The 26,940-nt window shown below is 47.2% G+C and overlaps 1 protein-coding gene across 1 annotated transcript in view; it reads right to left on the reverse strand.

The window, feature by feature from the left end:
* The window catches only part of ATP10A (ATPase phospholipid transporting 10A (putative)), a 177,729-nt gene that overhangs the window by 32,619 nt on the left and 118,170 nt on the right, over positions 1 to 26,940 (reverse strand). The window contains 6 exon segments of the mRNA XM_019945970.3: positions 2,139 to 2,333; positions 3,708 to 3,925; positions 6,990 to 7,242; positions 9,655 to 9,785; positions 10,789 to 10,920; positions 11,301 to 11,407. Of these exon segments, the coding sequence (XP_019801529.2) occupies positions 2,139 to 2,333; positions 3,708 to 3,925; positions 6,990 to 7,242; positions 9,655 to 9,785; positions 10,789 to 10,920; positions 11,301 to 11,407 (1,036 nt within the window).

Raw genomic sequence — 26,940 nt, forward strand, 5'->3', positions numbered from 1 at the left:
GCAGTGGCCCATGGCTTTACAGAAACTTCCCAGGAGTGGGCCTGCCACTGCCTGGCATGAACCCTGGATTTTTTTTTTTTCAATTAAAAAAAACATTTAACAAAAGACCAATTTATACATTCTTTTGAATTATGTCCATAAAAAACTTAAATTTACACAAAATTTCCCAAACCCAAAAGAATCTTTCGAAACAAATGAAATACATAGGCAAATTCAGGCTCCAAATCCTTAAACAAATGTTTAAAAAATCACAATAAATTGTGTATTTTCTAAAGAGGACTGAAAACAACAAAACGACATGTATAAAATTGTTAAAGTTTCAAAAAGCTCAATATGGAGCAACAAAGCAACACATTATTTAAATGAGTGCTGTATGCTAATGATGATACAATATACCTATTTTAATTTTCTGCTAGATAATGGATTTAGAGCAAATGTTGAAACAATCAAACCACTGAATTACAGTTACCCCTTAATCTTTGCAATTTTGTCCATGGGTCTGAAGTTGTGAATTGTAGTAAGAGCCTCCAGAAACGTCAGGCATTTGGTAAAACAAGGCACATGGGACCAATTTTGATAAAGGTGCTTTTTCTTTGGTCTTCTACTGACTTTAAATATTGCTACATATCCAAGTGGGAGATTCGGACAGCCATGCCAGAGCTCCTGCTAGCTCCAAATGCCCTTGAAGGTGGCACCCACCCACAGGTGGGCACAGAAATGCATCCAGAGACACGTTCATGTGCAGTCTGAGGATTCTGCTCCCTACATGGAACTCACTCCATGTGTGACCATGGGCACACACCTCAGTCATGTCGGGGTCTCTCTCGCTTATTCAGTAATTGCAACAATGCCTAGGGTCAGTCAGGTAGGGTCTAACCTAGAAACCAGACCCCTCTTCAGGGAAGTATTCCAGAGGGACTGAACAGGGTGGCGGAAGAACCCAGAGGCCAGACGAGGGATGCCAAGGCTGCTGAGAGGTGAACTGCAAAAGGAAGCAGCCTCCACCCAGGGCTGATGGCACAAGCCTGTGCTCTCTGAGTGTCAGAGCCCGTCCACCTGGGATCCGCCAGGCCCACTGGGGCCTCCAAAGGCCAGTGGGGTATGAGCAAATAGTACAGGGGGGTCACATTGCTGCCAGATATGTTGCTGCCGCAGAGAGGGCAGGGGCCCCTTGTTCACCCTCCATCACAACAATGGCTTCACCAGCAGAACCTGCTGGAAGGCCCAGGAGGAGGGGAAGGGGTCTGGGAGAGTGGGGGTGACCGGGTACAGACCTATAGTGTGCATCAGCCCTAGAACACCTTCATTTGTATCCACTTAAAGTTGCCTAGCTGCATGACGCACAGCCATGCTTAGGTGCACCCCACCCCCTGCAACACCACCTGGTCCACCCGGAGGAGCGCTTGAGTTATAGAGGTTCCTTTCACATATAAAACCTTACTCTCTTTGGAGAGAACCTTGATGTTAACCCAAACAAAACCCAACTTGGTGTTGCTATGTTTCTACCACCCAAAGTAACTTCCCACTGATTCTCAACCACTTCCTGAACGCCAATGTTAAAGGCCTTTATTAACATCAAATACATTTACTATGTGCCAAACTCTACTCTGAGACCTTTCCCTGAATCCCACCACCGCCCCCACATCCCAGACAAGGTGCCAAAGACACAGGAGGGGACCAGCTTATAGTGTCGTCAGGATGCAAGTCCAGGCGCTCCTACCAGAGTCTGGGCCCCAGCCCATCCTGTCCCCTCTCATGTAAGAATCTAGGACCCTGAGGCTCTGGTCAGCATGGAGGGCAGCCACCCTCTTGCCACTGCCCACCTTGGGCCACGCCTGTATGCTCTGTGCCCCTCTCATCCTGGGCTCAGTAGCTGTCTCTGGCTGGCTGCCCTCTCCCTCTTCGCCACAGTCCTAGCACCTGCCCACTGCAGTCTGAGGATGTCACCACAGAGCTACTGAGCTGGCCTGCCCCGTCTGAAGCCCCCAGCACACCCCCTGAAACCTGAGAGTGGTGCTGAGCGACCGGGCTCCTGCAAGACAGGGAAGCATGCTCCCTCTCAGGAAGACTGACACCAGTGGGGCCACACCTAGGGGCAGGGGCTCTGCGGGCTCACAGTACGATGCTCCAGAACTTGCCTTTTGTCGTGGCTGATCCGGGGATGTGACCACCACTGTGTTGCAGATGGTGAGTGCAATGAAGAAGTCGAAAATGTCAGACAGCTCAGGCGAGAGGTGGGCCAATGGGTGCTCCTGGTGCCTTGCAAAGGCCAGGCACCTGTCACACTCGCTCACCTTCTCCAGCAGCTTCGGGTCGGGCGTTATGTCCTTCTCCTGGGAAGAACACAAGGGCCGAAGGGTCAGTCTGACCCAGTGACCTGCCAAGTGTCCTTTTTAGTGCTTGACTATGTAAGGCACCTTGATTTTACTAGAAGCTGTAAACAGACCTTCACCTCATATATACACACGTCATTTTATAATTACAAATTATGTATAATCTTGATTGTATAAGAATATACAGCTAACATATGAAATGCATATATTCTTATATATAAGAAGGTACACATGTTCTTTTTATAAAATAATACCTCCAAGAATATATATTATTATAAAATTAACATATCTTACTCAGAAAGATTTGGAAAAATAAGAGAATAATAGGGAAAATGTAACAGATCTCTATCACACCACCTTACAGTAATATATACTTTTTAAAAAACATGCTTCTCTGCCTTTCCTTCGTCTTTTTTCTATACATGTACATTTTTAATCAAAATATTTTATACATAAATTGGCAGTTTCCATTTCCCCAAAAACATTATATTGCCTCAACTTTACCAGGCCTTTAAGAGCCATTTGAAAACATAATTTTTAACGGCATAAAAACAGACATACCATAATTTATTTGACCATTCCTTTATCACTGGGTACATTTTTTCGCTGTTTTATTGATGTAAATAACACACTGATAAGCTTCTATGCACAGAAATCTTTCACTGAATCACTAACTTCCTAGGTCAGAAGTTGGAACATTTCAAATACTCTTAACCCGTATTGATTGTGAAATTGATGTCAGGAAAACCTTCTCCAACACAGCCTCCCTGCTGCTCGGGTGACAGCTCCCCGCCCACGTGCCCCATGTAAACCCAACAACAATCAGTGACCACAAGTCTAGATGACCTCTATTCAAATGGCACCTTCTATATGGGTTTCGAAGGACATAAAAGAATGAGGCCACCATACGTGAACAAAACGGATTCTCCCTCTCTGGTCTTCAAAAATTTTAGAAGTGAAAGGATCTTTTAGAGGTTGTCACTCACGTACTTCTGGAAATTTCCCTGCCGGATGAGAATGGTCCATAAATGTTTGGGCGGTTGACAAGGCGAAGGATGGATTTGGGTTCATCTAATTAAATTTCTTTTTTTTAATCTGACTTTGCTTTTGCACAGTTGTCATCTTGCCCTGATGTTTTACACATTTCATAGGGCAGGGCAGACTTCCTCTCCGTCACCCACTTGGCTGGGTCATCGGCAGTCCCCGCCTGGTAAGGGGACCTAATCAGTGTTTTGGAAAAGATACAGCAGTGTGGGAAGAAGGCACTGGACAGAAAAACATCCCCTAACTGAACAGAGGTAACTCCCCAGTGAAGAACAGACACTTTTGGTGACTGGGGGAGGTGACAGCGGGAAGGAGGGCTGCAGGACTCACCATGGGGCTGCTGAAGGCTGTGTGCTTGGACAGCATGCTGGCCCTCTTGGCCTCGGCACGGCTGCTGGTGCGCCGGTGTGACCTGGTGCTCTGGCTCCGATGCACGACTCGGATGCTTTGGTGGCTCCCGGTGCTGCTGCGCTGGGGCAGTGAGCCCCCTCTGGGCACCACCTCCTCCTCCTCCGAGTCTGCTTCCTGGTACCTGGCCAGACGCTGGGCTGTGGGGGAGGGGAACTAAGTGACATCGTGGGGAGGCTGTGTGTGATACTGAAGGGTCTAGGTTCCACAAGGCATCCAGCAGGGCACCCTGGGCCCTCACCACCCTCGCTCTCTGATGGCGAGGCCATGTTTGACAGGGGTTTCCACTGAGGGATGGGGGATGTTCTCATTTACATGCACCTTCAGTGGACCCGATGGGGCTTATGTTCTCAACCCCACGTCACAGATGAGAAGACTGAGTCTCATCTGTTAAGGTCATGGGATGCAGGGGCAGGGGGTTGAGATGGTACCCAGGCCCACGGGATGCCAAAGCTCAGGTCCCGCCCGTGATGGCAAAGGGGCCACCCCATCCCACAAAAAGTCAGATGTGGGTGGAGATGGGTCCACATACAGCCCCTCTGTTCAGGGGGAGCCCCCATGTGAATGGGGTGGGTGGGCAGGTGGCTGGGAGGCCCACAGAGTAGCTGGGTTCCAGGCTTTGACCTTCATGCCAGGGTCACAGGGCCACCTGCTTACTGGGGCTGTCAGGACAGATCACGCATTGAGCATCTGCCTTGCAGTCAAGCAGAAATAACGGTTCTCAGGCTGTGTTGACGGTGCTCTCCTGAGAGGGCTCCTTGCTCAACGTCAGGTGGGGATGAAGCACTTAGCAGCAGGGAGGCTCACATCCTCCTGGGGTTGTACAGCGTGGAAGAATGCTGCCAGTGTTCAGACCCAGCAAGCAGAGCTCCACTGAAGAAGACGGTGATTGTGATGCTGTGCCTGGCTCTTAGGGGGCACCGTGGAGCGACAGTCCCTGAGGCCTCCAGGGCTCTCAGTGAATCACAGAAGTGCACCCACGCTGCTGTTCTTGCTAACAAGGGCTCTCAACACGTGTTCCTGGCTTTGCCCAGTTAGTTCAGCTTCTTCCAGCATATGTGAGCAACAGGAGACTATCCATAGGGACCACTCGCTCCAAACAAGCAACTCTTAAGAACTTCCAGGGCAGGCCCGGTGCTGGGTGGCAACACAAGGCATCCTAACAGGAGGTGGCCCGTGTGAGGGGCTAAGAGAAGGGTCCCCCGTCTGGGCATGCCATGGTGTGGTCTGTCCTGTGGGCCAGGCCTTGAACTCAGCATCTTCTTTGGGAAGACTTTTCTTTAGAGATAAGGAAAGGGAAGTCACCTGTCCATGGCCACCAGGCCGGGTAACTGCCAACCCCAGGACTCCACCTCAGGGAGTTCCTAATTCCAGGAGAAAACTCCTGCACCTGCCCCCTTTTCCCCCTGACAGTGAGGTGGTGAGTGGATGGCAAGGAAGGGCAAAGCCTGGACTGGGCCTGTCTAGCTCCTAGGCTTGGACATTATGAGCACGGTGTCAGCCTCCCAAGGGCACATCTGCCCGCCCACCCTCCCACAGCAGTGATGAGATGTTAGCCTGAAAGCGGCCATCCCTCAGGCCACTGCTGGTGCGTCTGTGCTCTGTGACCAGACAGCAGTGGCCTCAGCGATGCCCTCGGGCTCTTTGGGGAAGACGGAGACAAGGAGCAGGTGATGCTTGGCCCTGGCCCTGCACCGTCACCAGGACACGAAGTAGAGAGGGACACGCCCATGGTCTGTGCACCCGGTTCAGGTACACGTGAGCTGGGCTCAGTACTCAGAGTCAAACCCACCTGAATTCGTTTTACTAACAGATCTGAGAGGTCGGACCATGCGAGCAGCTGCGAAGGGTGCCCGCCCAGGGGCCCGTCAGTCACTGATCACAGCTCTTCTTTAAAACATGCTGCAGAGACACCTGGCTGTTTCCACCTTCCCCAGCAATGCTTTCCTGTGTCTTCTGGGGGCGATGGACCCCTTTGGTTTTATGGTAAGCATCTGACAACTGTGAAAATCCTTCTGTAATCTTACTTGGGATTCTGCCCCCAGAGCCTCAGTTCCAGTTCAAAGGCCGACTTCAGACCTGGTCCTCTGACTCATTTATAAGCAGGATGAGGTCTGCTTTCAGGCCCCCAAGCTCTTCTGCACAAGCCTGGGAAGTCAGGGAAGGGAGGAGCCAGAGAGGGAGGCAGGTGGGCAGATGGGACACTGTTCCTGACCAGTTTTTTTGAGTGGCAAATAAAACATTAAACAAATTGGACACATTCCTATGCCTTCTGTTAATATGATTCATTTTATCATGGAGGATATAGTGGATATCATGATAATTCTTGGTTTTATAAAACTCACAAAAATCTCGTGCTTCCAGCAGATCTTTCCCACCAAATGCCCCTAAAGAACAGCTTCCTATTGATGCCCCCATGTTGTCCCCCTGTTCTGTACTTGCTTCTGTTTCTGTGGCAAGGTTTCTTTGATGTTCTCAGATGCTGTTCCACGAAAGAAGGGGAGTCCTGTTTGCAGAGCAGGTGCCCTCTCTCTCAGAGGTACGATGGCCCCAGAGACACTTCTGTGGTACAGGGACCCCCTCCTGTTTTGGGTGGGCAGCTGGCTCCAGGCACCCCTCGACTTAGGAAGCAGATGGCTCCCCTATGTGCTCAGAGGGGACAGAGGGAGGCAGCCAAGGATGAGAAAAGGAGAGGTGGGAGGAGGGACTGCCTAAATTCCAAAGTGAGGTGACACTTCCCTCTGGGAGGTCATATTCCAGAGGAAAGAAAGCAGCATGAACTGCCCAGTGCCCTGCTGAGAATTTGCAGCTGATAACAAGGAGACTGATGCGTGACAAAGGAAACATCTCTTTGCCTCTTGGTGTGACAGAGACCGGGTGCCTCTGAGGTGAGTTCCTCAAGGTTGCCCTCTTTGGTTCTGCTTGTCTGGCAGAAAATGAGTGTTTAAGCAGATGCCCACCACAGCAGATAGTGCAGGAAGCAGGGCGCCATCAGCAATAAGGAGGGGCCTTTTCTATAGATGCTGGTCCAGAGTTGCTCTGCCAGCCTTTCTGTTTTATTCTTCCTCAAAAATCATCAACCCCTGAAGCTGTGTGTGTGTGTGTATGTGTACACGCACGCACACACAGGCACATGGGCATGCAACTCTGATACAGCAGCTCTCTGGTCCTGCCCAGATTGGGAGCCCCCATCCCCAGACTCACCATTTGCATCATGAGAATATTCTATGCCAGACACAGTGCATCTTCGGAAAACCATCTTATTCTCAGTTAAAGTGCCAGTTTTATCGGAGAAGATATACTGTATCTGCCCTAGGTCTTCCGTGATGTTCAGGGCTCGGCACTGCAGCTGTGAGTCTGTCTCCTCATCATACAACTCTATATCCTGGTTAATGAAGTACACTTGGCATACTTTAACAATTTCAATGGAAACGTACAAGGAAATTGGGATCAAAACCTAGGAGACACAAGGCACATAGAATGAATGACCGTGAAGACCCGAGAACTGTGGATTTAGTCCAAGCTAAACGACAAATAACTACAACCCCAAGTAAGTAGGGACTATACTGTACCTTTCAGAGCTTAAACAAGTTGGCTTAGAGTCAGTATTGTTAGAGTATTAGGATATTGGCAAAGAGTTTAAACTAGGACAGCCTACGGTGCCACTGCAGAGCGGAAATCCACTATCGTGTCTGGAAGTATGGAAACCATGGCTTGTATAGAAGCAAGCGTTTTCATATTACTAAGTTGTGCTTGAGAGAAGCTAGGAGAGGAAAAAGAGAAAAGAGAAACACAAAACACATGGCACAGTCAGAGTCCTCATAAGCAAAGTCACCTCACACCCAGGCTGTCCCGGGGCTCCCAGTGACAGGAGCTGCCTGTCCCGCAGACACAACCCCACAGCTCAGAAGAGATAGTCTTTTCAGTGGCTGGTTCTGTGCTGAAGGACAATCTCTGTGATTTTGTACAATACAGAGCAGAGGGGAGAGGCTTTGAGAAGAACAGTCACGGTTATGCTTTGACAATTCTAGAATAACCTTCATGAAATCAACGCTTAATTTTTTCTTTATCTCTGGAGTAACAGTATTGAACTGATACTTATGGGCTCAGAATATCACATCCAGACTAACTGGGTTCTCTGGGTAACTTAAGTATATGTTAATGCAACACCTACTACAGGACGAACTCAAGTACATGTGATATAAGGCAGCAGAATGCCCCTTCCAGGCAAAGGTTAAGCCAATATCTTCTGTTCACTGTGTCCCTAAGGAGGGTGACAGAGATGCTCACTGCCCCTCTCCACTCTCACAGGCTTTTGGGGGCATAAATTCTCAGTTAGTGATGGGGGATTGTTCAGGAAGCATGGGAACTAATAATAATAATAATAACCAATGCTGCAAAATGCAATGTGATATCCTAAGTTGACTCCAGGAACAGAAAAAGCACATCAGTGGAAAGATTAGTAGAATCCGAATGACGTCTGGAGTTTTGTTTGAGACAAAGTACCAAAGTTGGTTTCTCAGGTTTTTTTTTTTCTTTTTTGCGGTACACGGGCCTCTCACTGTTGTGGCCTCTCCCGCTGCGGAGCACAGGCTCCGGACGCACAGGCTCAGCGGCCATGGCTCACGGGCCCAGCCGCTCCGCGGCATGTGGGATCTTCCCGGACCGGGGCACGGATCCGTGTCCCCTGCATTAGCAGGCGGACTCTCAACCACTGCGCCACCAGGGAAGCCCGGTTTCTCAGTTTTGACAATGTACCAGAGAAATGTAATACGCTCACATTAAGACACACTGGGTGAGGGACACATGGGAACTCTCTGTACTATTTTTTGAAACTTGTCTGTAAACCTTAAAATTATTCTGAAATAAAAATGTAGGTTTAAGACAGGAATAAAGACGCAAACTTAATAGAGAATGGACTTGAGGACACGGGGAGGGGGAAGGGTAAGCTGGCACAAAGTGAGAGAGTGGCATGGACATATATACACTACCAAACGTAAAATAGATAGCTAGTGGGAAGCAGCCGCATAGCACAGGGAGATCAGCTCGGTGCTTTGTGACCACCTAGATGAGCAGGATAGGGAGAGTGGGAGGGAGGGAGACGCAAGAGGGAAGAGATATGGGGATATATGTATATGTGTAACTGATTCACTTTGTTAATAAAGCAGAAACTAACACACCATTGTAAAGCAATTATACTCCAATGAAGATGTTAAGAAAAAAATGTAGGTTTTTTTAAGAAGTAATTGAGTGGAGGGGGGGTGGGATGAATTGGGAGACTGGGATTGACATATACATACTACCGATACTATATATAAAATACATAACTAATGAGAACCTACTGTATAGCACAGGGAACTCTAGTCAATGCTCTGTAGTGACCTAAATGGGAAAGAAATGCAAAAAAGAGTGGATATATGTATACGTAGAGCCAATTCACTTTGCTGTACAGTAGAAACTGGGAAGGAAATCCAAAAAAGAGTGGATATATGTATATGTATAGCTGATTCACTTTGCTGTACAGTAGAAACTAACACAACATTGTAAAGCAACTACACTCCAATAAAAATTAATTTAAAAAAAAAAGAAGTAATTGAGTGGAAAAACAAAACAGAACCAATGATGGAAAAACCGACCCCTCAGAGCCTAAAAATCTTAAGAATAGAAAAGGAGAATTTTAACTTGAAAAGCACCCAAGAAAAGATCCTTTAGATAAGTCGGGTGGGAAAACAAAAGGTAACACATTTGTCAGATGAACCTGTGCTCCTCCCAGGTGCAGAATTTGTGGGAAGTTCTTAGCAGACTATGATGACTCAAAGTTCTCATCAGAAAAGTAAAGCAATTGTCATATGGAACTTAGTACTGTTACCTGCAGAACTATTATCATTGTCAAAAACGAATAAACTGCAGCTGTGACTGGGGATAAAGAGGTGCCGTCAGACTCAGGGACATCAAATAATGATTTCTTCTCTTGATAGCGCTGCACCCATAGTCCATGTCCTGTAGCAAAGTTCAAAGAGGAACGTCATTCACCTGACACAAGTACATCGGGTTTTATGAGCCCACCTGGCCACCTAAGAAAGCAAAAGCCCACGGTATTGTTGGCACTACAATCAGAGCACTGGAAGGAAGGCCCCGGGACTTGGACTCTGCCTCAACCCCGGCCTTTCCCATCGTTGGTACTGAATAGCACCACTGGTCATAACACAGGAATTGGACGTGTGCTGGTAGCTGCCAACGAGAAATCCCAGAAAGGAATTTCCCAATGCCTCACTAAACACCAGTCTCGATAGGCTCTGAATACTACCTGTAATTGTCCCTGCTTAGAGATTCAAAATTCACATCTCACAGACTCTGAAAAGCCAACAGCAACACACGTTATTTCAACTGAGCCCCACACCTAAATGATGACAGAGCCCTTTTCATGCCCCGTATACCAGTGCCTTTTACCACTGAGTTCCAAGACCATGTCACACCTGTCTGGTGTGTGATGGCAGCTGAGCGGGACACGGTGAAGGTCGTTTACCTGGAGGTCCACGCGCTTCCCTGCCAGGCACTCCCAAAGCAGCATGCCGGTTTGGAGGCCACCAGAAGCTGGGGGCGCCAGGCTGCACACAGCCTAACTGCTAGCCCCTTCTTGGGACCCAAATAATGTTTTCCCTCTTCTCACAGAGTCCCTAATAGTAGCATTTGTGCTTCTACTGCTCTGATTCCTGTTATCACCAGGTTAGTATCACTCTTTGCATTGGAATCATTACAGGAGGCATGATTAAGCCGTTCTTCCACCCCAGAAGATGCCAATTCGAAAAACACTAGTTTGCGGAGCTCATTCATCGAAACGTCTCAACGTGGCCTTGCCAATGCAAACATCCCCTGAGTCCAAGCCAGTGACAAATGTGTGTTAATTAGAGCACTGGGTCAGAAGGAGACAGAGACAGCCCAGCCGGGGCCCCCGGCAGCCGTCCAGCAGTGCCCACTCATCGTGACCTCTGAGGAGACTTACCGACGGCTGAAAACAGAGACATACAAACGAGGAGGAGGACACACCAGAGCACGTCGCAGTTCATCTGCCTCTCCAGCCGGCTGCGCTTGTAGCGGGGCCCGCTGTTGTTCAGCAGAGCCTTGGTCTCATGTCCTGCGGGGGAGGCGGTGAGTCAGTGCCCAGCAGGAAAGGGACGGGCTACGCTGACTCCATGGATTGGAAAAGGGTGCTGCCATCCAATGATCCATATGGGATAAGTTCAGTCAGAAAAGTAGGCTCTACAATTAATCTCAACTATGTAACCACCACGGGGAAATGCACAGAAAGAAATAGGCTAACATGCTAAGAACACTTCTGGTCCAGATATTATTAGACATTTTGCGTCCATCTATTTTCCTGGTTCTCTACAATGGGTTTATGCTACTTTGATAATCAGGAAAAAACCAAAACAGCCAGGAGCAATGTCCAGGAATAGCCAGCCCACCATGCTGAGCCAATGCCATCACAGACAGCACGTGACACGCAGCACCTACCTGCGTAGATGACGATGCCCACGACGGCTTCTGTGTTTCGGATGGTGCAGCCTCGAAGCAGCAGGTTTTCTTTGTAGAGCCCAGCCTTTTTCCCGTTGTTGTGTATGCTGTCATGGAACAGTTGGCATGTGTCACGTGGGTGCTTACATGGCCTCACAGCTCAAGCAGCACCGCTCTGGGAAGGAAGGCCTAGACCCGGGGCTGGGGAGGGGAGGGGTGGAGGGTCTCAGTGGACCTTTGCAAGAGCTGAGATGGGGCTGGCACTCACCAGTAACTGGGCTTCTAGAAGCCCCTCCAGAGCCTGATGTTTGTTCGTTTACTTTGCCCACGGGCTTTGTGAAATAAGAAATATATGATTTTATCTCTGCCCCCGGTTCCTGACACAGGGCTCCTGACACCTTTGTAAATAGAAGTCCTAGGATAATCTTTTGTTCTAACATTTAGTCTTTGACTCCAGTTCCTGGCACAGAGCTCCTAAAATTCTTGTAATTTCCTAAGTGATCAGAGCACTAGGAACATCTTTTGTTCTAACATTTGGTCTTCGAGACCGGCTGTTCCTGACACACAGGACTGAGCCTGTCACCTGTGGGATCTGAAGCTCTCCCCAGGTAGATAGCATCAGAATTGAGTTAGACTGTGGGACACCCAGCTTGGTGTGGGAAAAACCCACACGTCAGAATTGGTACCAGGACCATTGTAGGCTTCATGCCACAAGGTCTGGCCACAGCTAGAGAGGGCAGAGTCGGGAACTGGGGGACCGGGTTGGAAAGCTGGCCCAGGAAGGCCCTGCCAGGTGATCTCTGCCCATGTCCTGATCATCACAGAGAACACTTCTCCTCACCAGTACCTCATGTTGTCACAAGGGTACAAATATTTCTCTAGAAAAGGGGATCATATTGATTTCAGCAGTATTTCCTACATTCTGTTTTTCTTATTAAAAGTCACACAATTATTAGAAATATTAGCATGTTAAATTTGAAATGTGGTAAACTCCATGATACAATTTTATACATTTGGTTTCACTGCTATTTAGATTCAGAGAATATCCCACGTTTAAGCAACTGCTTTTCAAACTCATCCTCTTGACCTACTAATGGCAGCCGCACCCTCACCCCTGTTGGTCAGGAGTGTGCCAGGGCCACACTGGGGTGGATGAGGTCCTGGGAGCCTGACGAATAGGTCACAAGGGGAGGCCCTGGAGGCTTTCAGAACTAGAGCAGGGGCCCTGCCTAACCTACATCAATCAGGCAGTGCCACCTGCCTTCCAAGAGGAGGGCCTTCCAAGAAGCCACCTTCTCACACCCTATGTGGACAGCCCTCCCCAGCCCTCCCACACACACCCACAGCCCAAACTCCTTCTCTGAAGTCACCAAGGATCCCTGCAGGTGTCGCCCCTCCCACCAGCTCCTAGCAGTGCCCACTGACCAGCGAGCAGAGCTAGTTTGGAGAGGTACAAGGTCAGAAGAAGCCGTTAAGGGTTCCAGGAAAACAGCACTTCCTGCCACTTCTGGACCCTGGTCACCTGCATGAGGGATGGGGCTGCCTCTCAACCTAAGACACAATCTGTATTCTTCACAACCAGGGAAATCAATATATTTTATGGTGAAGAAAAGAAGCTAAACAATAAAGAAAAGCCCAAAACACCATGCTGGGGGGACGCATTTCCTGCAAGCCTGTTATTTACCAACATGGCACTGGTTCTTCTGCAGAACTCATGCAAAGGAACGTGCAGGAGGAGGGCCAATCAACACTGTGTGATGCCCTCTCCCTCCCCCCCACCTTGTGGCAATTCCAGAATAAAGTTCTGCTTTAAAAAGAGATTCAAGACTGGAAACCTCAGTGCCAGCTAAAGCGTCAAGAGGCCCGAGTGCATGAGACGTTACACACAAAACCCAGCTCCCGAGTCAGGAGTGAGAGAATGCCCACCGCCACGGTTCTCTCCGCAACAGCCGCACATGGAAACCATTTCTCGGGACAGCAGTCAAGGATGAACCATCTAAATCAAACCAGTCATGCTTATTCAGAAGAAGAGATGAACTCAACAGAAACAAGAAAAGGTATTACATTAAGCTTCCTTTGATGTGACCTACACCTTTCAGTAACTACTGTGCTTTCTAATCAGACCAAGCCAGACCAGAACTGATCACAGCAGGTGTATCCGCCTGTTTAAGGCCCCCAGCGGCATACAAATGGCAATGGGGGCTGTGCTCTGAGTGAGTCTCCCTGCATCAGAAGGGGAGGAAGGCTGGAGAACGGCGTCACCCTAAAGGTGCTTGGCAGTGCAAGTGCTGCCTTGGTCTCCTAAGGGGGAAAGTCCCTGCTAAGGGCGAATAGGCCCAGGACCCAGCAGGCATGAGGCTTGACTCCAGGAAGACGTGCAAGAGAATATGAGCCCATCACACTGCCCTCAGCACCTACCTCTGTCTTATGGCTTGACATGTGTCCCCCCTAGAATTCATATGTTGATGTCCTAACCCCCGTATCTCAGAATGTGACTGCATTTGGAGTTAGGTCTTTAAAGAGGTAATTAAGTTAAAATAAGGTCATATGGATGGGCCCTAACCCCATATGACTGCTGTCTCTCTTAGAAAATATTTGGACACAGAGACGGACAAACACAGAGGTTAAGATGATGTGAGGGCACAGGGAGAAGGCGGCTGTCTGCAAGCTAAGGAGAGGGGCCTCAGGAGACACCAGTCCTGCTGACACCTGGATCTTGCTTCCACCCTCCAGAACTGTGAGACAATGCATTTCTGTTGTTTAAGCTGCAGGGTCTGTGTCAGCCCAAGCAAACGGATACATCCCTTAACATTTAATCTGAGCCACGTACAAGAGCTCCTTTAGTTCAAGTCCCCATTGTTTGACTCATCCAAACAATCTCTTCTAAATAGAAACTGTCCAAAAGTGCCCTGGGAAATACCACATGCAGGACGTGACAGGGCTCAGCTAATAAACTCCTGCCTGGCTGTTCTTTCTCAAGAGAGGCTGTGTCTCCTGATGGGCTTGCATGTCAGTTCTGTCCTTCTAAGTCCCAGCACTCGGAGGTGCTGGGGAGAATCAACCATATGTCCAGACACAGGTGCAAGGTGCCATGGTTGTGATGCAAGAGAAGGGGGACCTTGGACAGCAACCTGCAGCCGCCCCTCCCTAGGTCACATCACCTCTAGCACCCAGACCTGGGTCTCTTCTCTGCTCCATTGCTGGCCGAAGCTCCACCACTGACTGGTCACACATGGGCCAGCACCCTTGCTGCCATTGTTGACTCCCCTCCTTATTTTTATATCCACACAGACATCAGTTTTCGATTTTGCCCCCTTCGCTAGCTATTCCTTTTTATTTTTTGGTATCTTTATTGGAGTACATTTGCTTTACAATGTTGTATTAGTTTCTACTGTACAACAAAGTGAGTAAGCTATATGGATACACATATCTCCATATCCCCTCCCTGTTGAGCCTCCTTCCCACCCTCCCTATCCAACCCCTCTAGCTCATCACAAAGCATCGAGCTGATCTCCCCGTGCTATGCAGCAGCTTCCCACTAGCCATTTATATTTGGTAGTGTATATATGTCAATGCTACTCTCTCACTTTGTCTCAGCTTCCCCTTCCCCTCCATGCCCTCAAGATCATTCTCCACATCTACGTCTTTATTCCTGCCCTGGCACTAGGCTCATCAGTACCGTTTTTTATATTCCATATCTGTGCATTAGCATCCGGTATTTCTTTCTCACTTTCTGACTTACTTCTCTCTGTATGACACTCTAAGTCCATCCATGTCATTACAAATAACTCAATTCCGTTCCTTTTTAGGGCTGAGTAATATTCCATTGTATATATGTGCAACATCTTCTTTATCCATTCATCTGTCGATGGACACTTAGGTTGCTTCCATGTCCTGACTATTGTAAACACAGCTGCAATGAATATTGTGGTACATGACTCTTTTTGAATTATGGTTTTCTCAGGGAATATACCGAGTAGTGGGATTGCTGGGTCATATGGTAGTTCTATTTTCAGTTTAAGGAACCTCCATACTGTTCTCCATAGTGACTGTATCAATTTGCATTCCCACCAGCAGTGCAGAAGGGTTCCCTTTCCTCCACACCCTCTCCAGCATTTATTGTTTGTAGATTTTTTGATAATGGCCATTCTGACTGGTGATACCTCTTTGTAGTTTTGATTTTCATTTTTCTAATGATTAGTGATGTTGAGCATCTTTCATGTGTTTGTTGGCAATTTGTATGTCTTCTTTGGAGAAATGTCTGTTTAGGTCTGCCACCCATTTTTGCATTGGGATGTTTGTTATTTTGATAATGACCTGCATGAGCTGCTTTTATATTTTGGAGCTTAATCTTTTGTCAGTTGCTTCATTTGCAAATATTGTCTCCTTTTCTAGGGGTTGTATTTTTATCTTGTTTATGGTTTCCTTTGCTGTGCAAAAGCTTTTAAGTTTCATTAGGTCCCATTTGCTTATTTTTTATTTTATTTCCATTACTCTAGGAGGTGGGTCAAAAAGGTCTTGCTGTGATTTATGTCATAGAGTGTTGTGCCTATGTTTTCTTCAAAGAGTTTTATAGTGTCTGGCCTTACATTTAGGTCTTTAATCCATTTTGAGTCTATTTTTGTGTATGGTGTTAGGAAGTGTTCTAATTTCACTCTTTTACATGTAACTGTCCAGTTTTCCTGGCATCACTTATTGAAGAGGCTATCTTTTCTCCATTGTATATTCTTGCCTCTTTTGTCAAAGATATGGTGACCATATGTGTATGGGTTTATCTCTGGGCTCTCTATCCTGTTCCATTGATCTATATTTCTGTTTTTGTGCCAGTACCATACTGTCTTGATTACTGTAGCTTTGTAATATAGTCTGAAGTCTGGGAGCCTGATCCCTGCAGCTCAGTTTTTCTTTCTCAAGATTGCTTTGGCTATTCGGGGTCTTTTGTGTTTCCATACAAATTGTAAAATTGCTTGTTCTAGTTCTGTGAAAAATGTCAGTGGTAGTTTGATAGAGATTGCATTGAATCTGTAGATTGCTTTGGGTAGTAGAGTCATTTTCACAATGTTGATTCTTCCAATCCAAGAACATGGTATATCTCTCCATCTATTTGTATCATCTTTAATTTCCTTCATCAGTGTCTTATAATTTTCTGCATACAGGTCTTTTGCCTCCTTAGGTAGGTTTATTCCTAGATATTTTATTCTTTTTGTTGCAATGGTAAATAGGAGTGTTTTCTTAATTTCACTTTCAGATTTTTCATCATTATTATAGAGGAATGCAAGAGATTTCTGTGCATTAATTTTGTATCCTGCTACTTTACCAAATTCATTGATTAGCTCTAGTAGCTTTCTGGTAGCATCTTTAGGATTCTCTGTATAGTATCATGTCATCTGCAAACAGTGACAGTTTTACTTCTTTTCTGATTTGGATTCCTTTTATTTCTTTTTCTTCTCTGATTGCTGTGGGTAAAACTTCCAAAACTATGTTGAATAATAGTGGTGAGAGTGGACATCCTTGTCTTCTTCCTGATCTTAGAGGAAATAGTTTCAGTTTTTCACCATTGAGAATGATGTTGGCTGTGGGTTTGTTGTATATGGCCTTTATTATGCTGAGGTAGGTTCCCTCTATGCCCACCTTCTGGAGAGTTTTTATCATTAATGGGTATTGAATTTTGTCAAAAGCTTTTTCTGCATCTATTGAGATGATCACATGGTTTTTATCTTTCAGTTTGTTAATATGGTGCATCACATTGATTGATTTGCATATATTGAACAATCCTTGCATTCCTGGGATAAACACCACTTGATCATGGTGTATGATCCTTTTAATGTACTGTTGGATTCTGTTTGCTAGTATTTTGTTGAGGATGTTCATCTGTGATATTGGCCTGTAATTTTCTTTTTTTTGATATGTTTGTCTAGTTTTGTTATCAGGGTGATGGTGGTCTCATAGAATGAGTTTGGGAGTGTCCCTCCCTCTGCTATATTGTAAGAGTTTGAGAAGGATAGTGTTAACTCTTCTCTAAATGTTTGATAGAATTCTCCTGTGAAGCCATCGGGCCCTGGGCTTTTGTTTGTCAGAAGAGTTTTAATCACAGTTTCAATTTCAGTGCTTGTGATTGGTCTGTTTACGTTTTCTATTTCTTCCTGGTTCAGTCTTGGCAAGTTGTGCCTTTCTAAGAATCTGTCCATTTCTTCCAGGTTGTCCATTTTATTGACATATAGTTGCCTGTAGTAGTCTCTCATGATCCTTTGTATTTCTGCAGTGTCAGGTGTAAATTCTTTTTCATTTCTTATTCTTTTGATTTGAGTCTTCTCCCTTTTTTTCCTGATGAGTCTGGCTAATGGTTTATCAATTTTCTTTCCTTCTCAAAGAACCAGCGTTTAGTTTTATTGATCTTTGCTATTGTTTCCCTCATTTCTTTTTCATTTCTTTCTGATCTGATCTTTTTGATTTCTTTCCTTGTGCTAACTTTGGGGTTTTTTTGTTCTTCTTTTTCTAATTTCTTTAGGTATAAGGTTAGGTTGTTTATTTGAGATGTTTCTTGTTTCTTGAGGTAGAATTATATTGCTATAAACTTCCCTCTTAGAACTGCTTTTGCTGCACCCCATAGATTTTGGGTCGTGTTTTCATTGTCATTTGTTTCTAGGTATTTTTGATTTATTCTTTGATTTCTTCAGGGATCTCTTGGTTATTTAGTAGCATATTGTTTAGCCTCCATGTGTTTGTACTTTTTACAGTTTTTTTCTTGTAACTGATATCTAGTCTCATAGCATTGTGGCTGGGAAAGATACTTGATATGATTTCAGTTTTCTTAAGTTTACTGAGGCTTGATTTGTGATCCAAGATGTGATTTATCCTGGAGAATGTTCCATGTGCACTTGAGTAGAAAGCATATTCTATTGTTTCTGGATGCAATGTCCCATAAATATCAATTCAGTCCATCTAGTCTAATGTGTCAGTTAAAGCTTGATGTATGTTTTTCCCTTTCATCACTTTAAATGTATTGTGCCACTCTCTTCTGGCCTGTAGAGTTTCTGCTGAAAGATCAGCTGTTAACCTTATGCAGATTCCCTTTATGTTATTTTTTGCTTTTCCCTTGCTGTTTTTAATAATTTTCTTTGTGTTTCACTTTTGTTAGTTTGATTAATATATGTCTTGGCATGTTTCTCCTTGGGTTTATCCTGTATGGGACTCTCTCCGCTTCCTGGACTTGATTGACTGTTTCCTTTCCCATTTGGGGGACGTCTTCAACTACAATCTCTTTAAATATTTTCTCAGCCCGTTTCTTTTTTCCTCTTCTTCTGGGATGCCTATAATTCGAATGTTGGTGCACTTAATGTTGTCCCAGAGGTCTCTGAGACTGTCCTCCATTTTTTTCATTGTTTTTTCTTTATTCGGCTCTGCAACAGTTATTTCCACTCTCTGTCTTCCAGCTCACTTATCCGTTCTTCTGCCTCAATTATTCTGCTATAGATTCCTTCTACTGTATTTTAAATTTCGGTTATTGTGTTGTTCATTACTGTTTGTTTGATCTTTAGTTCTTCTAGGTCATTGTTAAACATTTCTTGTATTTTCTCTATTTCCAAGATTTTGGATCATCTTTAGTATCATTACTCTGAATTCTTTTTCAGGTAGTTTGCCTATTTCCTCTTCATTTATTTGGTCTTGTGGGTTTTTATCTTCTCCTTTGCCTGTAAGATATTTCTCTGTCTTCTCATTTTGTCTAATTTACAGTATTTGATCCTCTCCTTTCTCTAGGCTGCAGGGTCATAGTTCCTCTTGCTTCTGTTCTCTGCCCCCATTGGTGGCATTGGTCCAGTGTCTTGTGTAGGCTTCCTGATGGGAGGAGTTGGTGCCTACATTCTGGTGGGTGGAGCTGAGTCATTTTCCTCTGATGAGCAGGGCCGTGTCAGGTGGTGTGTTTCAGAGTGTCTGTGACCTTAGCATGACTTTAGGTAGTCTGTGTGCTAATAGGTGGGTTTGTGTTCCTGTCTTGTTTGTTGTTTGGTGTGAGGCGTCCTGCACTGGGAGCTGCTGGCTGTTGGGTGGAGCCGGGTCTGGATTCAGATAGAGGCCTCCAGGAGAGCTCTCGGTGATTAGTCTTCCCTGGGGCTGGGAATTCTTTAGTGGTCCAGCATCCTGGACTTGGTGCTCCCCCCACCAGAGTCTCAGGCCTGATTTCTGGTCAAGGGACCAAACCCCACAAGTTGCTCATCCCAGCAATAAAGGTGATCAAAAAAGAAAAAAAAAAGACTAACAAAACCCCAAATGGTAAAAAGTAAAATAAAAAAAACAGAAACAAGGAAACACACACAAAAGAAACAAAAACAGAACCATATAAATCAAAAAGCAAGAGAACAACCAGACAAACAAAAGAACCCAAGAATGAAATCCACCAATTAAGAAAGCTGACAAAAACACAAAACCAAAAAACAAAATCAAAGCAGAGTGCCAACGGAAGAATGAAGCAAAGAAACAAACCAATGAAAATGATAAAAAAAAAAGAGAAAGGAGAAAGAACAAATGAAAGGCAACATAGAAACAGAAATTTTAAAAAAAGAAAATAGAAAATATATTCTAAAAATGACAAACAAAACCCCAGAGAAATGGTAAAAACAAAATCAATCAAACAAAAACAGAGACAAGGAAACACATATGTAAAAAAAACAAAAACAGAGCCAAATAAAACAAAAAGCAAGAGAATAACCAGACAAATAGAAGAACTCAAAAACGAAATCAAACAATTAGGATTAGAACCAACAGAAACACATAACCTAAAAACAAAACCAAAGCAATGTGCCTACTGAAGAATAAAGCAAGGAAACAGAAAAAACTGATTAAAATGATTTAAAAAAATAGGATTTAAAAAAATAGGATAAAATAAAATAAAAAAGGAAAAATCACAGGACAACAGAAAAGCAAAGTAGAAATGGAAATATATTTTTAAAAAAGAAAGAAAAAATATATTAAAGAAAAAGAAGAAAAAATAAGGGAAAAGAACACAGAACCAAAGAAAAGCAAAGTAAAAATAAATAAAAAAATAAACGTTATAAAACATGCAGATCCCAAGAAACCAAAAAAAACTAAACCACCACCACCAAACAAAAAGAGAAAGAAAAAAAAAAAAAACAAAAAAAAAACCCCAACAACAACAAAAGCTAGAACCAACGACAGAATGAATCAAAACAAATAGAATTAATAATAATAATTATGTTTCCCTGGGGTCTCCGCTGTAAGTGTCCTTGCACATACCATGAACCACAGCCCACCTCCGCCTCCCCAAGAGCCTCTCCTCTGCCTCTGGGCTGGTCTCTGGACCTGCTGTGGGTGCTCTGGGGACCACTCAGACTCTGATCTGGCCTGATTCCTGCATGTGCTGTCCCCAAAGTCCATAGCTGCCAGAGCTAGACCGTTTCATTTGTGGGAACACTCATTGCCTACTCAGGTATTCCACAGACGCAGGGACTACCTAGCTTCGTGGGGATTTAATCTTCAGCTTGTACAGCTGATAGAAAAATTTTTGACCTTTTTCCTTAGCCACCCTGTCCCTGGGGTTCAGCTTTGGTTTTATCCCCACCTCTGTGTGAGGTCCATCCACAGTAGTCCAGTCCTGAGGCTGCCTTCGAGCTCTTGGGTCAGTCGCTGTGAGGACCAGGCAAAGAGGTGGTATGACTACTTGGATCGCAGAGCCCTGGCAGCGCCAAATGCACAAAAAAGCCAGCAGCCACGGGTGCAAGAGATATGGCCATAGTGAGGGCTTTTTCTGGTGCCCAGCTACAGGCGCGTGAGGGCCAGCTCTGAGTGTGCTTCTTTTATTGTCGTCGGCAGGCTCTGTCGTGTGGGGAGAGAGAGGCTACAACAGTGGCTCCTTCCCCTGCGTGTGACTCAGCAGAAGTGCCCTGTTTCCATGGCAGTCCGGTCTTCCTCCGTAGGCATTTCCTGCTGTGGATTTCCTCCATTCCATCCCTTCAGTCCATCGCCCCACAGCCAACAGGAGTTCTCGCTCTGGGTCTGTTCTCCAATCCCCACACACCAGCTCCCAGCCCCCCTGCACACCCATGAACGGATGTACACACTGTCTATTTATCACTCTGTCCCGTCTGCCACAGATTGGCCACTTCACCCTCTTCCAACAGCCTCAAATGCATCCCTTCTGTCTCAATTGAATTCCCCGTCAGAGATGGGGCTTCCCCGTTGGAGTGGGGGTTTCCCCGAATTCGGGAATCTCTCCTCTGCTTCAGCTCCCCCACCCCGGGATGCAGGTCCCGTCCAGCTTCCTCTCCTCCTCCTTCTCCCTTCTTTTTTTCTATCCTACACAGTTATGCAGGGACCTTTATAGTCCTTTCTGGTGTCCAAGGTCTTCTGCTAGTTCTCCGCAGGTGTTCTGTGAAAACTGTTGCATCTATAGGTGTATTCCTGACGCATCTGTAGAGAGAGATGAACTCCACATCCTCCTACTCCTCCGCCATCTTGAATCCGCTACTCACTGGCTATTTCTTTAATCCACCTTCTTCTCACACTCTCTGTGCATCACTGCCCTAATTCAGGCTTCCAAATTTCCCTACTGCAGCCTTCGACGCACCCCTTGTGGCTTGGATGCCACCAGCCTTGGCTCTTCCTGTCCATTTCTCACCCAGGCACCGACCGATGTTTCAGGGTGCAGGTTTGAGCGCTGAGTTCTCCTGGGAGCATCCTGCAGGATCTCTGACTTCCTCTGGCACACACGGCCACTCTGCACCCTGGGCGGGCCCATCCTGTGCAGGCTCTCGGCCCCGGCCACCCATGCTGCACATCCTGCTACCCACGCTGCCTGTTGGCCCAGCGCGTCCTGCCTTGGGGAGCTTGGCCTGCTACCCTGGGCTCACATTTTACAGCCCTCAGGAAGATGCTTTGCTAACACTAAGCTCCCCAGACCCCACAGCCAGGAGACTCTGCAATATTTTGTGCTTCCCTCTCTCTGCTTGTAAAGACGGGCTCCTCGCATATTCTTCCATACTGCACCCCATGCCCACCCCAGTCCCTGGCAAATGCTGAGGCTGCCTGGCCCTTAGCTTTGGGGTGGTCCAGCCCACAGGGATGTCGGAAGGAAACCAGAGGCGTGGACAGAGGCGAGGGAGGATGGGAGCATGTCTCGGCTCCTCCTAGGAGAGAGTGCTGGGTTGGTTGTGTCCCTCAACCAAGGTGGTGAGCCTCCCAGGCGGCCCCTGGACATGAGTCCCCCGGGGCCACTCCCCTCACCCCCCCGGGACCACTGGGCCTCACGGTGACCACAGCTCAGCTGCTCCTAACCCTTGTGGCTGCCTTAAGCCCTAGCCCCTCCTGCAGAAATGGACCCTTGGCTAATAGCCCCACACATTCAAATTTGAGCATCTGATCTGTTTCCAGAAGGGATCCGACTGACACAGGTAGAAAGGATGGAAGGAGAGATAACCCCTTCTCTACTGCCGAGTCCTAGGCATCATTTTCTTTAAAATAATAGTTGCTCAGGTTTCTGTTTATCTATGTAAGTACAGAAATGACCCGACTGTGTTTTGTGCCAATGTTAGATTTTCTTGAGATGTAAATATCAGTTAAAGGTGCTAAGGTAAAATGAAAATATTCTGATTTTAGAGTCTGGCTGATGCAGTTACAATTCGTCTCAAAGCCTGGTCCTTGGGAGTGAGGACATTTTGGATATAAACCCACACAGAGCTCCATCCAGATGCTGGGCTGGGGGGCTGGGGGAACTGCCAGGGTGTCCTGGGGTGACCACAGTCTTGGAGCATGCCATCTGCCGGGATGGGGCAGGGGTGATGCCCCAACAAGCACACCCTGGGCTCTGGATGGCAGCCAGTGTCCTGAAGCCTCATGTGGTCAAGCAGGCTCTGTGGCCCACGGGGAGGGACCCCAGAACCTGCTCCATGGAGGACTTAGGATAAGAAATGGAGCCTGGCTTTATAGCTCGAAATGGAATTTCACATCAGATGATGAAACCAACCAATCTCTTTGCTTTATTTATTCTTTAGGAGTAAGTGAAAATGTTTGATTGACTGGTGGCTTCAAAGCCTACATCGTCCTGCCCTGGAGTTGCTGAGCGAGCTAAGCAGGGTGCCCTGAGCAGCCAGAGCCCCCATCCACAGCGGCTCTCTGGGCTGCCAGGGCCCAGGGCAGCTGAAGAGGTGGGGAACAATGTTATTTCCAGCTCCTGTCTCTGACGATTTCATAAGTGCTTAACTACAGGAATTGCATTAAAAACTAGTGGGCATTAAAGTGCACTTGAATAATGATGCACCTGACACTCTTATTTTAACAGCTTGAGCTGTATTTCATATACCATGCAACTCACCCATTTAAGGTGTACAGTTCAGGGTTTTTTATATTCACAGCCTTGTGCAGTGCTCCCCATCAGCTAATTTGAGAATGTTTTCATCAGAAAGAAACCCTGTACCCACTGGCAGTCACTCCCCATTCCCATCCCACCCCCCAACCGTGGCAAACCACGAATCCACTTTTTGCCTCTCAAGATATTCTTACTCTGGACATTTCACACCAATGGGACCACACACCATGGCTGACACCACCCTCTTGCACGAAGTGCTCTGATTCACATTGTGTCTTTCACTCCATTCAATGTCAGCCACTGTTCTCTCCAGAATTAGGAGGAAGCCGGGGCTCGGAAACACAGGATAACTTTCCTAAGGCTTGGGACTTCTTGGTACGACCCCAAGCAAGCTTAGTTCTCCAGCTGCAAACAGCTAAGGTTTCCAGTTTGGATGGACTGGTCCAAATAAGAGTGAAATCTGATGGCCTGTCCAGTGGCCTATAGTCCTGGGTTCTCCAGTGTGAGTGAGGCTACAGGGCGGCAGCTGAGTTTAGGCTGAAGGAAAGCCACCAGGAGCAGACAGTGAGAGCCAGCAAACCAGGGAACTGGCTCAGCAGCTGGTCTACCCCCGGGTCTAAATCTCAGCTCTACCACCCAGGTTAGCCCCACCCCTGAGCATCAGGACCAGTAGCGGGGCTGGGGACTCCTTCCTTCCTTCTGCCTAGAGGCAGGACTCAGGACCTGGGGTGACCAGGCCTCTCCCAGAGGCTCTGCTCACCTGCCCTTCCCTCTCCTCCCCTCAGCACTCTTCCTGGAGACTTCAACCCGAGTCACGGAGGGAAGAGCTTTTAACACACTGCCACCAACACCCAAACTCCAGAGCTCCTGGCTGGACAGGCCTAGCTGGGAGAGGGGCCTGTCTGCACCCTGACATTCTTGTAGCGAATCCCAAATATCACCTAGTAGAGAGAGCAAGTCACAAACGCATGGAGGTTTAGGCACTCAGAGGCCTGAACTGGCCGGGCTCTATAGCATGAGCCTCAGGGCAGGATGGCTTGCTGGGAAAAGTAAGAGAAAGCATGACAAGGTTGAACCAGAGCGGGAAGAGGTTTCACCTGGGGAGAGTTGCCCTTCTTGCCTTTCTTGGGCAACGTGCCAGTGAGAAGGATGCATGCTGGGAACACTTGCTGGCAGCATCTCTCTGAGCGGCCAAGTCAGCCTAGCTGGCCATAGGCACAATGCTATCTACTTGAGGCCGTCTTCCCAAGAAAGAGGCAGCTGGGGCACCAAGTCAGCTGAGGGCCAGCTTGGAGGCAATGCAGGGGCTGCAGGTGGGCGAGGGGCCAAGGGACACCCCTTTCCCGGATCACTGAATCCCTTTGCATGGAGGTCCCCACGGAGATCTCCAGCCTGGCCTTCTGTTATCTTCTCTCTTCCTAACAAGTGTCCTTCTTCTCTTTTGGAGGTTTTCATCTCTGGCCCTGTCCCTCCTTTTCAAGTCACATTTCTAGAAAGAGTGGTTGAAAGTACAATTCCTCTTCCATCTCCTATAATCTGGGCTCTACTCCGACAGTGCGGCCCTCCCTTTTCCCAGGTTCCTGTGGAGTCCAGCATCTGGCAGACCTCCTTCCTAAATGTCCCTCTGGGCCTCCTCCACTGGGCGTTGCCTTTGGAACCACATCCCCAAGGGATCCTGCTCCTGCCTGTTGGGATTGCTTTGTCTTCATTCCTTTTCTCTCTTGCCTTCTGTCCCATGTTGGTCTGGTGTCTCTCCGTCCTCAAACACAACCTCTAGACAGAGGTTCCCCAAACCTGTGTCTTTAGCACCTACTCCCCTGAATTCCTATCACATAGATTTTTTTCTGTCACTCCACCGAATGCACTCGCCAGCTCCTCAAATGCAGTGAATCCCAAACCCCATCTCTCCTCCACCTATAGCTCCCCATGATCCATACATAGTAGACAAACCATCCTCCCAGCCTCCTCTTCCACTGTATCCCCCTCCCCAGGGAACATTTGAGTTCTCGCCTTTGCCTCCCTCCTGACCTGTCTCTCTCCCTGCTCTATAGTATGATAGTAATAATATATTACTATATAGTAATATAGTCAAAGAAATGTTAACAACAGCAGCAATGACCATAATAGTGGCCAATGTTTATTAAGCACCCACCCTTCTGAAAGCTTTCCATGTATTAAATTGACAAAGCTTTGCACCCATGACACAAGGGGGCTCCTGGATTCTCCCCATTATACAGATGAGTAATGTTCAGTAGTTCGCCAGAGCTATCTTGCTGGAAAGCGTGGGCTCCAGAGTCTGCCAGCCTCAGCACTAAGCCAGACTTGGTCAATACCCTTGTTTAACACAGAGGTAGCTCCCAAGGGCAGGACCAAGAGCTGCTGACTTGGGGCTAAACCCCCTGCAGCGCTAATCCAAGTCTTGGGCAGGCAACAAGAGTGTGAGGAGTGGTCTGAGAACAGGGCTCCAGAGGCCCCACAGAGCAGGAGAGCACAGGCCAGGGTATAGTCAGGAGAAGGAGGTCTAGCTTTTTCCTTTGGGAGAGTTGGTACCAAAAAATTACCCCATCAGCAAGAATGTCCACAGAACATTCTCCCTAGAGGCTGCCTCCACCTCCTTCACAGTAGTCATTTCAGGGTCTGTGGATCCAGCATCTGCTCTGTTCTGCCCGCCTGACCCAGGAGATTTGGGGTGGTGCAGAGGACGGTGCCACGTGTGAGAAGCCCAGGAGGGCCACAGGGGCTGAGAAACCCACAGCAGACCAGTTTCGGACGGACGGCTGAGTATCTTCCCCCAAATTTTACAGATGACATTTTAGTATTTTTCTAATGAGTTTTTACTCTCCTTTAACTGGTTCCTTTAAGGGGTGATCTAACACTTTCAAGTTCTAGTCGATCCTCAGACAAGTATCCGCAATTTCAGCAGGTGACAGGCAGTATCTGGCCCTTCGCTGTTCACACTTTTCATTCACTGACTCTCCCCCTGCCCCGCAACATGATGGGAAGCCTGTCGCGTGCTGGGCAAAGGAAACATTGCCGGACATGTCAGCAAAGCAGAAGACTTGACCTCACACCAAAAGCTCTCAGCAGTGGAGCCCCTCCAGGAGCAGAGCACCTGTGTTACCTGTGTGTCCTAGGCACCCACGCTGTACCTGGACCGCTAAGCAGCATCCTGGTCAGTTGGCCCTCAGAGCCGGACGGCCGTGGGAGGCCCCAATTCTCCAGGTCACACCTGTGGCCCCCAGGCTCATGCCCACACAGCTGGCTCCCTCTGTGGGGGGGCACCCCCACTGTCCCCAGCAGGCAGCTCCACAACTCCACGCT

Source organism: Tursiops truncatus, chromosome 2, assembly GCF_011762595.2.
Source record: "Tursiops truncatus isolate mTurTru1 chromosome 2, mTurTru1.mat.Y, whole genome shotgun sequence".
NCBI lineage: Eukaryota > Metazoa > Chordata > Mammalia > Artiodactyla > Delphinidae > Tursiops > Tursiops truncatus.